The sequence below is a fragment of the Gobius niger genome (assembly GCF_951799975.1).
Source record: "Gobius niger genome assembly, chromosome: 6".
NCBI lineage: Eukaryota > Metazoa > Chordata > Actinopteri > Gobiiformes > Gobiidae > Gobius > Gobius niger.
The window spans coordinates 2412221-2429080 of NC_136857.1; the positions used below are offsets into that span (position 1 = coordinate 2412221).

Genomic DNA, 16860 nt, shown 5'->3' on the forward strand with positions numbered 1-16860 from the left:
TCACTCCTCCCCGTTTACCATAATGACCACGGTCGAGGGGGAATTCATGGCGGATTCACAGACTCCGCCTCCCCAGCTATGACGAAGCATGTTCCTAAAAAGGGCATAAGGGCGGGATCTTCACTGTAGACCAGGGGTGCGCAAACTTTTTGTCTCCGAGGGCCAAAATGAAAAAGTGCCTGTGAGTCGCGGGGCCAACCACGGCGATGTCAAGCACGAAAAACACATATAACTGCAAATTACAAAGTTACTTTATTTTATTTTGTTTTTATTTTTTCGATAGCCTACATTTTTCATTGGATTCTATCTATGCAAATAACATGCTATATTAAAACAAATGGTAACGATGGCAAAAGCCTAGTTTTAGTAGAACAAAACCAACAATTGTAGCAATTTAGTGCAAAAAACAAACACCTCAGTAACTTTACCTCATTCATTCACTCAAAGAAAATGCCACAATAAATTATTTTGAAAGTGTCAGTTCAGCATCAATTCTTTCATAAGTCAATTTTTAACATATACAGTTGTTGACGTCAACAACCTTTGCAATAAAAGATGGAAAACTGTGAAAGTTGATGCTACAACACTCTGTAATTGATAAATACCAAGACACCACAACAGTGTTTCCAAAAGGAGTGAAACAGCGCCCCCAATTTGACGCTGCTGGTCAAAAAGTGTACTGCATCCATAATTACCATTGAGAATGAATGGAAGAGAGTTAGTATTAACCACACGCAGCACAAAAGTAGGTCACTCTCTGGCGGGCCAACAGCATTGTTTCGGCGGGCCAAATTTGGCCCGCGTGCCCCACTTTGGGCACCCCTGCTCTAGACTCTTGTGTGACGTGAAGCTCGCACTGCTCCAATGCTAGCAGTCTGACCCTCATTAAGTACCAGATTTCAAAAATTCTTCTTACGAAAACCAGCCTGGTTTCATAACTTGTGACTAACCCAGCGTTATCTCAGGAGGAATATCTAGCCTAGTCTAAGTAAGTAAGTAAGTAAACTTTATTTGTATAGCGCCTTTCACAGACACAGAGTCACAAAGCGCTTCAAAGTGTTAAAACATAATTATAAAACAGCATATTCATTGCAATAATTCAAAATTCAGCATTCAGGTAGCTGCTGACTCCAATGAGCGCAAGTCAAGAGGAAGTTTATTCCAAAGTCGGGGCGCTACGGCTTTGAAGGAGCGGTTTCTCCCCGAGTTTTAACCTCTTAAAGTGTGTTCGTGGAACCATCAACAGGTTCTGCCCAGAGGACCTCAGGTTCCGAGACGTGTTGTAGGGTTTAAGTAGGTCAGCAATATAAGTGGGAGCCTGACCGTGTAGAGCTCGAAAGGTCAGCACCAAGATTTTAAACTGAACCCGATGTTCTATAGGGAGCCAGTGCAAGGACTTCAACACAGGTGTGATGTGGGCTCTCCTGTTTGTCCTGGTCAGAAGTCTTGCAGCTGAATTTTGAACTGACAAGCTCTTTCTTGCTCAGGCACGTAAAGAGACTGTTGCAGTAATCCAGTCTGGTGTTGAAAAAATTCAAAACCAGGCGTTAAAGTTGTTTTTAAGGTGTCGATATGGAGGTACTAAAGCAATGGCGGAGCAATGGCGGCCCCCAGTGTCGTGGTCATAAAGCAGAGCAGCCAGCGCCCATTGGGTTGGACACAGGTCGAGATCCCCCGCCCCATATCAACGTTTTTGCCGCGTTACAAACTTTCCCCCCCCGTTTTCAAGTAAACCTTTCAAACACATATCCTTCACTCCTCCAACAAAATGATCCCAATTACCGTGGCTGAAACACCCAGAGAATTACCTCGCCCGCATCCTTGAATCGTACACATTCTATAGGAACAAAAATAATCCCTATTTTCCCTTCAAGCGCACCGACTTGATGTTTATTCGAGCTGTCATTAAGACGCCGCATTTTCTCCGGCGTAAACTCAGGCGCAGGCGTCGGGGCCAAATCCCATTGAAGAGACTCCCTTTCATACGCCCGTCCAACTCCCAGCTTCATTTGATGCGGCTCCCTGCGCTGTTAGCACGGGCTTTACATCTCGTCAATATTAATGGGCCCTTAGTGGGAGGCGCCCGTGCCACTTAATAGAAACATTAATTATTCAAAAGGAGCCTATCTGGTTGGTAGACACATCTCTTAATGCGCTACTATGTATACAAATCAGCTCGTCGTAAGGAGGGGGCGGGGGTGCTGGGGGTTCACAATCAAAAGCAAATGTACATCGAGGCCACTAGGGGGAGGTCCAATCGTGGAGTCTCCAAAATGAGTTCACAAAGCTTTGTAAAGCGCCTTTAGAGGAACTGCAGTCAAAGGGAGACACAAAGAGCCTGGAAGGTTAAGTGGATGCATTGGAACTCACTGTATTTCCCCGATATAAAATGAGAGCGAAGCAAAAACAGACTTGTGCTAACGGTACAAGGAAACACGCAGAGCTTTCTTCTCCTTTTTTTTTGTTTGTTTGTGCATTTTATATCGACTTCCTGCCTGTGAAGTATAACGTATACGCTTCGGGACTTGCCTGCCTTCACATAGAGCAGCTTTTTAGAATAAAGATGGCTGGAAACAATAGCGAGGTCAACCTACCGGATCTAAAGGCTCGACAATGCCGTCATTATCTATACCAAGACGCATCGCTTTCTTGGCTTGCCGGCTTCTGATTTACCGATGAAAATCCCCAAATCTCGGCGCACGCACAGATCATGACTGTTTAATTCCGTGCTTAGACTTACCTCGATTCTACATAAGCCTAAACACATTAGTTCTAGTCTCTGCAATAGGTTGTTTTGCATTCACCGGGCCTGTATATTTGTTTGCCAATGCTTCCAAAAAAACATGATGTAATTCCCGCGTCGATCGGGTCTGTAGGTGGAAAAAAAAACTATTTTGTTAACAGAACTTTTTCAGCTTTAGGGAAAAGTCAATATTTATGGATTTATGCTTCAATCACAACTGCAGAAACTTTATAAACTTCAGAACTCGATGTGGTTATGATATCTACAGCTTTTCCTTGAATCGTATTTGCTTTTATAGCAGGAGCTGTAGGGTTTTACTGATGAAGTTGACAGTACATGTCTCCTCAGGTTGCACAACATGATTGAGGGATTGATCACATAAAGTGTGACTAATGACATTTAAATCTGGGGCAAAACTGGGAATATGTATGGAGCTAAATTGTGACACTTTTTATTTGCTGGTAAAAGTCTAATGACAGTTAAATGGGCAAATCAGCATTGAGGTGAAAGACTTTTGAGCTTCAGTTGTTATGGAAACTTTATGTTTGACTCTAACATGGCCAAAAATCATTGGGCCTAATTCACGACACGTTTTCACGCACAAATCTGTTCTTAACGCCTTCTATGAATACATGACCTACGAACACTCAGGAGGACTCTTACACACACAAAAAAAATCTCCAGTTCTGTTCAGGATCATTCTCCTGACAACAGGAAAAAGCCAGTAATACTACATGTACTTTTATTAATGGCAATTACCAAGGTATCACTGCTCAAATTTTTGAATGCCGACATTAAATATTCTGGCAAGGCAAGTTTATTTGTAGAGCACAATTCATACACAAGGCAATTCAAAGTGCTTTAAAAACACCAACATAGAATGAATCAATTACAGTAAGAGGTATGAGTGTAGATGAAATACTTTCAGTTATATGCATTTTTAAGTCTTGTTTAGATTCACTCTGTCTCGAGAACTATTTTAAGTCTTGTTTAGATTCGCTCTGTCTTGAGCACTATTTTTTCTTGCTCGTTCACACAAAGTTACAGTAAATTACAGTAAAAGGCAAGAGTGTAGATAAAATACTTTCAGGCATATCCACGGACAAAAAGAACTGTTTTCAGCCTGGATTTGAACATTGTCAGAGTTGAGGCCTGTCTCACATCCTCGTGAAGACTGTTCCAGATTTTAGCTGCATGAAACTGAAACGCAGCCTCACCGTGTTTATTATTGACTCTGGGAACCACCAGGAGACCCCTCCCTGAGGTTCTCAGGGCCCGAGATGGTTGCATTAACGTTATTTGATAATGACAATAATCAGCCTCGATCTCATGACCTTGTGTTCACGAGCCGCACAGCTCTACTCGATGGATTGTGTCACTCTGCTAATGCCACCGCGTCTACGGGACCCCACGAGAAAAGAAGGAAAACCCTTTTGTGATGTACAGGCTAGATCTATTTAACGTCTTAACCCCCACCTGAACCGACATACTGAGATATGTTCTTACCTTAGCTTTGACGAGTTCTTTAGGACCTGTCTGATCTTCACCCGTGCCTTCAATCACGTAAACACAGCGCAGGCGGCCGATAGCCTTTAGCATTTAGCATTTGCGCTGTGTTTACGTGATTGAAGGCACGGGTGAAGATCAGACAGGTCCTAAAGAACTCGTCAAAGCTAAGGTAAGAACATATCTCAGTATGTAAAAAACGGTGGCCTGTTCCTTTAAGAAGATGTTCATGAATGAGGCTCATTGTTTCTGGTGAAAAACGAAATCAAGAAACACTGCTTTGTGCATGAAGAAATGGGACAGGAGTTGTGTGAAACTAGGACAAATCAACGTTTTGGGTAAATTCACAGCGACACGGGACGGAGGGATCACAACTTGGACTGTTGCGAGTAAACTGGGGATGTCTGGTCGCCCTAATCAAGTACAATCACCTCAGAACTCTGCAGAAGTCCTGAGGTGATTAAAAGACATTGAGGATTGTGTTTTTCACGCGTAAACTTTTCAGATCCTCTAAACTTTTTAATCAACTGCGATCTACTTTTGGTTGTATTAGAGTAGCAGTATTCTAACATTGCTTTAACAGACTCTGACTTCCTCCCACAGTACACGTCTTCTGAAAAGCACTCCCGTCCGGTATCTCGTCGCTTTGGGCGCTCTCGGCACCTTATCTCCAAACTGTGGCGAATCCATTTACTCCGCCATTAACTTCACTTTTTAATTGGCTACAGTTCGATGTGTTGGGGGGGGGGGAGGGCGGGGCGGAGGATAAGGCAAATGAGTCGATACCGAGTCGGAGGGGTCAGACGGGTAACCCACAATGCACTGGGGCGTTACCGGGGCCTAATTAAAGTGTGTGTCCTCGCCGCCCGACTCCCCAGTGACGGGGGAGATGCGGCGGAGGCGAAGCAGCCGCCGCTGATGGGAAAACAAATAAGCGCTTCCAGGTCACGACCCCGGCGTGGCGGCTGTCCAACGACTCTGTGGAGCTTCTTTTTTTTCTTTTCGAAGAGTGGAGGAGAGGGAGGGAGCGGGATACAGGTGACGAGAAGTGAGAGGTTGTTCTTTGTTCAAGATGGTCATATGATTGTTTTAGATGTCTTATGTTTTATCATTTTAAATATATTGTGTGTATGGAAGGGACATTTTATCACCAAGCTGACCTGCTTCTTGTATGGTAGCATTCATTTTGGGTAAGGGCATGCTAACAAATCGGCAGCACTGTTAATATTAAAAGGAATAGGCCACCGTTTTTCCATACTGAGATATGTTCTTACCTTAGCTTTGACGAGTTCTTTAGGACCTGTCTGATCTTCCCCCGTGCCTTCAGTCACGTAAACACAGCGCAGACGGCGTTAGCATTTAGCCTCTCCCTCTCTCCTCTATAGCTCCAAAACAGGTCAAGATAGAAGCTACCAAGCTCTTCCACGTTTTCCCTGGTTTATCCGCTTAGAAAATCCACATTGTTTAATTTTGTGTAATTATACTTTGTAGTGTAACACTTCACGTTTCCATATTTAAATAGGGAAAACGTGGAAGAGCTTGGTAGCTTCTATCTTGACCTGTTTTGGAGCTATAGAGGAGAGAGGGAGAGGCTAAATGCTAACGCCGTCTGCGCTGTGTGTTTACGTGACTGAAGGCACGGGGGAAGATCAGACAGGTCCTAAAGAACTCGTCAAAGCTCAGGTAAGAACATATCTCAGTATGTAAAAACGGTGGCCTATTCATTCCTATACAAATCATTGTATATGAATGTATATTTTTTCGCACTTCTCATGTTGCTCCACCACTTGGTCCCAAGTCTCTTCAACTACATTGAAACCCTTATGGTCTCGATACAAAACAACTCTTAAGGTCTTTGACAAGAAACCCTGACACTGGCATCACTGTGAAATTATACAGAAGTCTACATTTTTTAATTTTGGGAACTTTATTAATTTTAACACTCTTAAACTATTTTTTAAGTGTCTGAATTCTGACTCACTCCCACATTCAGAATTAGCCGTGCATATAAACTGTACCAACAGAGCTACAACAAGAGGTGTAACCAATGGTAATTGTATTGTTGTTTAGATCGAGCTTTGGTCCGTCGGACGTCTCAGCTGTCGGAGGCTCTGGAATCATTTACCAACAGACATGAAACTAAAAACAAACAATGCCACATTTAAGATGAAATTAAAACACTACTTAAAATCCACTCAACATTGTTCTCATAAATAACAAAAATGATTAACATGTATAACTGCACTGGCTTCCTGTTGCTCAGAGAATAGAGTTTAAAACAGCTCTGCTTGTGTATAAGTCCCTTCATTGTCAAGCACCAAAGTCCATCTCTGACATGTTACAACTGTATGAACCATCTCGGGCCCTGAGAACTTCAGGGAGGGGCCTCCTGGTGATTCCCAGAGTCAATAACAAACATGGTCAGGCTGCATTTCAGGTTTATGCAGCAAAAGTCTGGAACAGCCTCAATGAGGATCTGAGACAGGCCTCAACCTTGAGCATTTTTAAGCCCAGGCTGAAAGGACACCTTTTTACTGCAGCCTATGGAGATTTAAATGTTAATGTAATTGTAACTAATGATTTGTTTTCTTGATTTTCATTGTGTTTTTAATGCTTTTTATTGTGTTTTTAATGCTTTTTATTCTATTTTTGCTATGTTGGTGTTACTGTGAGGCACATTGAGTTGTCATGTACATGAAATGTGCCATATAAATAAACTTGCCTTGCCTTGCCTTGCCTTGCCTATGATTTCTTCTGTTGTCATGACTTGCGTGTCATGCATGTCATGTTTTAATATGTACTGTTGTTGCTTTAATGGACAGGTGCTGTAAATTAGCACTTGTGCTAACGCACTAAAAACATTGCATCTGGTTTGCCCAATGTACATGTGATGTCCATAATAAACAAATAAAAAAAATAATACATACAGTTAGTAATTGTATGAAGCCATTTATGGTCGAACAACTGAGTTTGCTTATTTTATATCATAATATAAGAAAGTACCAAAATGACCCTGATCAAAAGTTTACATACCCCAGTTTTATAATATTGCCCCCTTTAACATCAATGGCAGCTTGGAGTCTTTTGTGGTAGTTGTGGATGAGGTTCTTTTCTGATTGTGAAGTGGCCCATTGTTTCAGTTCCTGGAAGTTCCTGGGCCGTCTTGCATGAACTGCACATTTGAGCTCTCCCTACAGTGGTTCAATGACATGGAGGTCGGGAGACTGAAATGGCCACGAACAGGACCTTCACTTTATTCCGCTGGAGCCAGTGGTACCAGCGAACCACCTCTGCATTTCACAGTAGCTTTGGTGCATTTTCTGCCAGGGTGTGTAAACCAGTGAGGACAACTGTACATTTTACAATATTTCTGAACCAACACTGCATATTCACAATGAAAAAAAACATATTTACAAAGCACACTGCCGCTGAATTAGGCGTGCAGTTAGAAAACACGACGGTTTGCACACGAGTCGCCTGTGTCTTCTGGCCCAATTTAAGCTCCTAAATTCCCGCAAAGTTGACGAGATCGGACCTACATCCAAAATATCTGTTTTAATTGTTTCATTAACCCGATTACTGATGATTGTCATGAATAGACACAGAAGCATCTTGGGACGGCGCTCAGAGAAGACGCCCATCTTTAGATTTGACATAAATCAAAATGTAAACTAGATGCTCCTCCTCTTGTCAGATACATGATAAGTGGAGAAGATGGAATGGATCACCCTTTTTTTATATAGATAACAGAATATTTGCTGTCCTGGGTGAAATATTGCACAGTATGGATTTAAAAGAAAGACAATAATCCTTCCTACAAACTGCACTCTCTGTACTATTTCTCTGTGTCCAGCCCCCAGTGGTTCAGATCTGGACGTGTCCTCTGACCCGCTGCTGTCTGCTTGTTAGCTCCCTCTCTCTCTGCTCCTGCCTCACCCCTGTCCCCTCTCCTCCGCCGGGCACCCTCCTCCCACCAAAGGTCTGCGCTTTGGTACAGCCCGGGATTTCAAGAACTGAATAAGGAAATTGCATTACGTAAGGTTCTGTTTTGAAGTGTCAAAGAGTGAGATGATTCTCGTTCAGGCACGCAGGCATCGGAACCTATTCTATTCAAAGAGCGAGTCTAAACACTTGTCGATTTCAATTTGATTTGCAGAAAGGAGGAGTAATAAACAGTAGAAGATGCGATTGGAGAGAAATGTAACCACTTACTGAGCAGAATGAACTCTTGAGCAAACATTGCATATAAAGTAGATGATGACTTGTGCTGCGGAATTACCGTAAATTACGTTTCATTCATTTCAAAATCACTTTCTCAAGGTGACACACGGCTCTCTGGCATCTCTGACCATCTGTCACTCAAACACGCTTACACATTCACTCAGATCAGGGGGGTGAAAGTGTCTTACCCAGAGATACAACAACCCCAGACACTGTAGAGTTCTCAAACTGGGGTTCTTCTGGAGGGATGCGTTTTGTTTAGGCCTATTTTAAACTAGTTAAACCCTCAAATAGTCCAGTTATTGCACTTTTATCATCTCAGGTCAGTGATTCTACAAACCCAAGAAAGGATAGTCTCTACTTTTGTAAAGACTGATGGGCCTTTTATGTGGAAAAAAGTAAAACAAGATATTGGTGTGTGTATAACCTTGTAGTGACCCAGCAGCTGTATAAGTGCTCAGCATGGCGTCCATCACAGTGATCTTTATGACGTTCCAGGATCAACTGTTTGGACGGACCCTCTCACCAGAAAAACCTATAAAATAATTGATCCTGGAGCGTTGTAGAGGCCTCTGTGGTGGAAAGTATAGGTGTCATACAGACTATTAATGCAGCCGCTGGGTCAAATATGCACAAATAGCAACTTTTTCTTTGCATAAAAAGTTGCATAATAAACATTTAAAGGGACTCTACACATTAGTACATGGCTGGAACATGTAGGAAAATACTTCATTTTAAACTCTGTATAGTCCCTTTAAATAAAGATATGAAGAAATAGTGAAGCACCGGAACCCATTTTCGACAAATCAAGACAAGCTGTGACACAAACATTTTTCTCAAAGTTTTGTTGTCATTGTGAGAAAGTTGGTACCGACAAGATTTTTGAACGTACACGACTGTTGCCACAAGGACTACAGCAAATGCAAACATGTTCTATTGAAATGTATAACTATATTTATCTATGAGCAGGGGGGGACTGGCCATATGTCCGTTCTGGAAGAGCACAGAAGGGCCACTGGCTCTAGGGCCACCGGTCTGGCCTCTCACTTTACCTTTACCCTTACCCCCGGGCGTAACCGAGCTTTACCCAAATCTAAAAGCTTAAAAGAAAAGCATCCAAAAACAAAAATGTGCTGGAAAAGCAACAAAAAAGTGACAAAAACACAACAAAATGTGACGAAAACGTGACGACAAAGCAATGAAAAAAGCGATGAAAAAACAACAAAAACATGAAGAAAAAAAATGAAAAAAAGTGACGAAAATGCACCAAAAAGCCACAAAAAATAAATGAAAAAGCAACAAAAACATGACAAAAATGCAGCAACAACGTGACAAAAAGTTACCGTCACTTTTCTAGATTTTAGCTTCCAAATAAGGCGTTACATAGATACAGACGGCATCTCTGGAATCGCCCATATATGGTCATGTTTGAAAACAGTAAAGGGGGAAAACAATTTTGAAAAAATCTAAACTTTCTCTAATTATTAAAAACTACTTTAACAAATGCTCAATTATGAATATAGCTTTCTACTAAATAAAGATACAAAGACATGGAGGGGAGGAAAGTGGTTCAACCCATAAATACATAAAAAAACAGAGAATGCTAACGGTTAGCTAGCACTAGCTACAACTGCCGTTTTTTCACTTCTACTGAACAATCTGCTGTGAGAAAATATCCATATGGGCCTGATTTACACTGGACTTTATTGGTATATTGTGCTTCCCAAAATAGTCTATTTTCCCCCTCGGCGAAGCCACGCCCCCTTCTATGACGAGATGCCGTCTGTATCTATTGTTGCTCTCCAGTCAAGAAAATGCTCTCGGTTAAGGCGGGGGATAAGAGGTTCACATATATGTATTTGTGGAAGTGTCACATTTACGCTAATTTGGGCCAGGCTGACCAGAGTCCAGGGCTGTTTTTTAGTCCCAGTCCGCCCCCGTCTATGAGAAGAAAGACGTGCGAGCTCCACCACCCCGAGGCCGCCTGCGAGCTGAACCCAGCGTCAAAACCTACCTCCGTGATGCGAGGGTTGGTGCACTTGACGTTCTTGGTGTTCATGTTGAGCCAGCGCGTGGCGTACGGGCTGATGGGGGGGCAGTGGTGTCTGAGCGTGCACCTCCCCTCGCCGCTGCACCAGCCGCACTCAAACTTCCTGTCCGCCTTCAGGCACAGGCCGCAGCTGTCCCTCTGCGCGGCGCACTTGTACAGGTGCACTGTGGGTGGTTGGGAAAAAATACAAAAAAAATCAAGCGTGGGAATATGACAGAGAGGAACGCACGGCAAACTTTAAAGCAGGAGAATGTGGATTTTTCGGCGGAGCGCTGCGGGCTGTCGGAGCTTCAATCCCAGAAATGTAAAAATACACCTGTGGCTCTTGTGGCGTAATATGCAGAGTGTGAGGGGGAACCTGCTGAGACGAGGCAATATGCAGGTGACTGTGGATAGCAGCTTTTATGTAAATACAGGGTTTTTTTTGTCAGCAGTGCGGTTTTTATAGTACACATGTATAGACATAATCCACAATACACGGGTAAAGTAAATGGCAAGTCATGCTCTTTTTCTATAGACTGGGTTCAATGTTGTTATTAGACTAAATATCTTAAAATTGCATGATCTTATTGATGTTTACACAGCAGTTATGATGTACAAAGCTCACAATGTCATGCTCCCTCAGTGTTTACAGGGGATGTTTCAAACTAGAGAATCTATAAACAACCTTAGAGGAACTGATCTGCTACAAAAAACCTATGTCGCACAGTGATACTAAAAGGAGGTGTTTATCAGTTAAAGGCGTTGATCTATGGAACGGTTTATCTATTCAACTTAAGGCGAGACACTGCAGGTGAATAGGGAAAAAATGTATATTTACAGATATCAATTTGAAACTGTTGCTGTCGATCACTGGCATAAATGTGAGAAAAAAATACATGGCAAGTTTTCTGTCATTTTATCTTTTCATATCAGAACAAGGTGTTTTATGCCTGAAAATGCCCCAAATTTCCCATCTTTTCGGCGACGAAATCTGAATAATGGACAGAGCTACATTCAAATTTATAGTTTCATTTTATTGATAAATGAGTTACCAAGACTTTCTCTGAGGGGATTTTGGATTTCTTGTTTAGTTTTAAAATAAGCTGTTTTTTAGTGTAAAAAATTGTAAAAATTAAATTCTCGCCTTATTTTTTGACATGCAAAACTCAATAAATGGGGCTTAAGGGATTAAATGATAAAAAATCCCTCTGAAAAAATCTTCCAAATATTGTTCAGTCCGAGGCTGGAAAATGTGAAGTCTTTAGGTCCGACTGACGTGGACATAGTGTCGCCACAATGACAGAAAAATGTGTTTTGAGGAAAAGGGCCTCAAAATTGCATTCTCCCATATAAGTCTATGGGGGAACATTGAATCAGCGCAATATTTAAACATGTTATTGTGAAGATTAGGCGTATTTTCTGTTTCCGGGTGAAAGCTTATATGTTCAGAGACCAATTTGGCCCAAAACCTGAAAAAAATTGAGTTTTGCCTGTAGTGTCTCCCTTTAAGGCTCCAAAACTATTAAAGCATTTAAGAAGATGTATAAGTTAAACATGATAGAGAAGTATAGAACGCTTGAATGAAGTCCATTAGAAAAGAAGTCGATCGAGGAAACATAGCATAATTTCTGATTGTTGAAGTTTAAGTTTTGTGCTTAAGTGTTTCCATCGTTGGTGTTAGAGAAAGTGTATAATGTGTCTCTTTGGACTCAGAGTCACAGTTGTAAAAGAGGTTTAGGCAGAATAAGTCTTTGCTTCAGCCTAAACCCCTTCGGTCAGGCATCATTTAGATTAAATCCTTAATGTATGTGTTTTCTTATTGTATAATGTCTAAGATCTTTTGAAAACATGTGATTTAAATGTTCATAATGACCGAAGAAAATAAATTAACACACAAACTAACTATTTTGAAACCACAAAGAGCACATCCTACAAACATCACTCTGCTATATCAATTTGGATTTTTTTTATTTTTTTATGGAAAAAACGCCTCTGTTATTGTAATCCTGATTGTGTCCTGATTAGTAACTTACTTCATATTCATATCATGTAGAATATTAATTTTCTTACCACTTCATTCTTGCCATGCATCTTTAAATACAATCGCTCATTAGAAACAAGGGTTACATTTTTATTAACCACGCCATTAATAATCAAAACTCCGCTTGTTTTATTCATGAAAGGAATCAGTTCCGAATGCTAATTTTGATGCATTTCCCCCATTGTTTCACACCGACAGCGCCGCTTTAATACCCATTCTGCTGTCTTACCTTGAATGTTCTCCGGGTTGTCGATTATGAAGTTGCCATTCCACACCACGGAGAAATCCACGGGCAGCTCGCTGATTTTCATGCCCTCGTACAGATACTGCCAGACGAGATAAGGGGAGACGCGTGAGGAGATGCTGCCAAAAATAGCTACAGAAATGTCCGCTATTTCTGTGGGAGCTTTAAAAAACCCCACGGACCGCGGAAAGAAGCACAATGTCGTCTCAATGTTACCCCAAAGTTACATCATCAAATGGTGCTTGGAGTTGCTTGGTCTGTGCTGGAGTTCACTCAAATTGGTGACAATTCACAAGAGCTGCATTATTATTTCATGTAATATAATGATCTCTTCAAACGTGGGGTCCATTGGGTCGGTTCATGGGGAAAAGCAGCTGACTCTGCTGCTTAGATTCTTACAAACATGTTCTTAAATGAATGCAGCTCTTCTTTTGTCAAATGTTCACGGTCCTGGACATTTATGATAACTACACCTTATTAAGCATCAATTAATGATGAATTAACACTTAATTCATCACAAACAAATCATTAGTTAGGTGCATGTGACAGGTTTAAAGGGGGGGTATTATGCAAAATTGACTTTTTCAAGCTTTAAATCATGTTATTACGTCATTCCCTCATTAAAAACATGCCTGAAGTGTTGCCTTGGCACATTCACGTATTTTTGAGTAATCTGTAAAAACTCTGATGGCGGCCATTTTAGGGACAGGTTTGCCTGAGTCCTCCTAGGAACGCCCCCACCTATGGATAACATCTGTTGTACGTAAATAAGTGTCATTTTATTTCAGTGAAGCAGCAATTTTTATCAAGATATGTGGCCTGAAAAGTTATTTTTACTTGACTTTTTAAGCTACAGACAGGAAGTGACATAGAGGAAGGTAAAGTTTCATAAAGAAATGTTCATAACTGTACGTACCTACATATAGTTTTTCTTATTTGGGTATTTATTTTATTATTTTTTATTTATTTACTGATCTTATTTCTTTTTGTTTTCATATATTTTTCCCCCTCTTTTTCTAGATTAAATTTAAACTCTGTATTGTTTTAAGGAAGTGTGTTTGTGTGTGTATGTGTGTGTATGTTTTGTGTGAGTGGTTGATCGGCCTTTGGTTGGGGAGGAGGGTGGGTGGAGTTTTTTACATGCAGTTAATTTCTAAGAAATGTGACACACCATATTGACAATCTTGCAACTGTATGTCGGGCTATATTGAAAAAGTTCAATAAATAAAGTTCAAAAAAAAAAAAAAAAAAAGAAATGTTCATAAGTCGGACTCACTCATTTCCCATTGACATAACATGGTCGGGCATCACTTTATTTTACAGCACCTTGATACATTGTACCAAACTAAATCTAGCACAATGTAATGTGCTCTGCAACAATCTGTAATAACTTGTACCTTTGTAGTACGTACAAAATGGAATATTATGTATTTGTAGGTACATAATGTAATAGGACACGAAACCCTTAGAGTTTGGGGTTACGGTTAGGATTACAGTTAGAATTATGTCTTATTACATTATGTACTATTATTGTACTATATTTAGTATATTTAGTTTAGCATCAAGGTTAGTGTAAAATAAAGTGTTACCCATGGTTGGCACGGCAACAGTTTAAAATGGTTTGCCTCTATCTATGTCACTTCCTGTCAGAGTCCAATGAGGAAGTGAAACTGTAAACATCACAAAAATGGTCAAACAAAAACAATCTTAAATATAATTGTGCTATGTTTAAGCAAAAATTGTGTCTCATGTGTCATTTGCCCTTTAAGTGTGACTAACACTTAATAACTACTTACCTACGACAATTAATGCCTAACTCATAATGAATAGTTCTTCACATACTACATATTCATAGTTAAGTAGTTATTAAGTGTTAGCCAATTGTTCCAGATTAATTAAGTATTAAGTCCGAATTTATCAAGGCTACATAAGGTGTTGTTCTAAGTGTTAAGTTTAAAATGAACACTGTGGAAAGAATCTTGACTTTGAAACATAAACTACTATTTTAACACTTCAAAATAATAAGGACAAAGAGATATTAAATGTGTTTCCAGTCATGCAGCCCGAGTTGTGCCCTTAGATGCCTCCTCTGCACAAACTTCATCCCCTTCCTTAAAGCCAGGGATACTTTATGTGATGTGTGTGTGTGTGTGTGTGTGTGTGTGTGTGTGTGCGTGTGTGTGTGTGTGTGTGTGTGTGTGTGTGTGTGTGGACGTCCACAGGGCATTGAGCCAAACTGAGTTCATTCTTGACTGGAGGGCAGGATAATACAGCAACGTTATTACCCAGACTGCATCATCCCAACAAAGATTCTCACCATTTACACACACACACATTCCCATACAGTAGTAGTGATTGTGCAATGACGTCTTGTTTTAGAGGAAAAGCAGACAGAAAGTTAAAACAGCTGCAAAGGTTGGTATAGTGTGACATTGATTAGATTAGATAAAACTAGAATATGTGTGTCTAACTTTCCATGGTTTCATTCTGCACACAATATAAGCAGCGTTTGTGTTAGTGCTCTATGGTTAAGGTCAAGATAAACATGAAGAATACCATCATTTAAAATCCCGGGACAAAATATATTTCTCCGTGGACTCATCCCAGAAATGTCATCTTGATGTGTTCTCCGTGTGAAGTTTGTCAGACATACCGAGCTGTTCTGGCACTGCACGCTGGACGAGTTGAAGCGGAGGGCGGTGACTCTGTGGCTGACGCCCTGGATGTGCAGCACGCACTCGTAGCCTCTCTGTCCGGACTGAGGCTGGGGCAGGTTCTTGGCCTTCAGGGTGATCGGCTTCACCTCTCCGGCCGGGATCAGGATCTCCTCCGAGCGCACCAGCTGCGGACAGTCCTGCGGATGACCAGAGGGAATATTGTAAGAAAATGTACTAGTCGCCCACTGTTTGTTTCGTTTGTATGTCATGGCGGCATTCGTTTCAGCCACAACAAAACTCTGAAGCCCCCCCTAAGATACAGCAATGGCCTGTTGCTGCCCACCTTCTGGTTAAGGGGATCCAAAACCTTTTTTCATCGAGAACCCTTTACAAACTTTAGCTAAAGTGGAGGACAACAGATTGATGCAGAGTTATTTCAATGGCCCTTCTTCCACAACACCTTTATTGAGGCTTGGACACTCTAAATGTTCGGTATTGAGGATTACCTTTTTTTATTCAATTATAAATACAAATTATTGCTTTGTTTGCAACGCTTCACCAAAGAAATTGTCTGTGAACCCTTTCACTGGCACTGGCAATAAAAAAACTATTCAGATTCTGATTGTCTATGACTTTCTTAAAGTAACTCTTCCCCCTAGAGGCCATAAGCGCAACTGCAGGTGTAGTAGCAAGTTACGATTTTTTAACTTATTAATTGTCTTGGAGAGTAAATACTACGCTGACAGGAAAGGCGAAGGGAGAGAGGGTTACTGTGCATCAAATTATACAATAGAAATATTTTTTTTCACTCAAACTTGGCTGTAAATACTGTTTAAAGTTACGTTATCCCACAGTTAGCTTTGCCCGTTAGCATGTTAGCTTCTTCTTCGTGGTTACATTAGTGCGTATTGCTTTCTCCGCACCGGTGGCAGTCAAGTTGCAAACATGGTTTTCTGGCCAGAGACACCAGGGGGAGATGAAAGACCGATCAACCCACTGGTAAACAAGTTACTTAGTACTGCTTTAAAGCAGTACAAGTAACTTGTTTGCCTTAATAAATCCTCTTTGTAGTCCCTCTGGGGGCAATACAAGTGTTAATGGGGTGATTGGGGCGTCTTTCATCTGCCCCCGGTGTCTCTGGCAGGAAAACCACATTCGCAACTTCGCTGCCACCAGGTAGGAGTCACCAATACACAGTAATGGAATCACGAAGAAGAAGCTAGCAGGCCAACGGGCAAAGCTAACTGTGGGCTAGCAGCACTTAAACAGTATTTAAAGGAAAGTCAGAGTGAAAAAAATGATCCATTGTGTAATTGGATGAACAATATCCCGCTCTCCCTTGGTCTCAGTGTAGCATTTACTCTCAATGACAATTAATGAGTAAAAAAATGGTACGACACCTGCAGTGGCGCTTAT

The 16860-nt window shown here is 41.1% G+C and overlaps 1 protein-coding gene across 2 annotated transcripts in view; it reads right to left on the reverse strand.

Annotated features, from left to right (window-relative positions):
* The window catches only part of plxna2 (plexin A2), a 519114-nt gene that overhangs the window by 166820 nt on the left and 335434 nt on the right, over positions 1-16860 (reverse strand). For both annotated transcript variants that reach the window (XM_079558784.1, XM_079558785.1), the window contains exons 10-12: positions 15441-15641; positions 12773-12869; positions 10485-10684 (exon numbers count right to left, since the gene is read on the reverse strand). In XM_079558784.1, coding sequence (XP_079414910.1) covers positions 10485-10684; positions 12773-12869; positions 15441-15641 — 498 coding nt within the window. The remainder of the gene's footprint in view (positions 1-10484; positions 10685-12772; positions 12870-15440; positions 15642-16860) is intronic.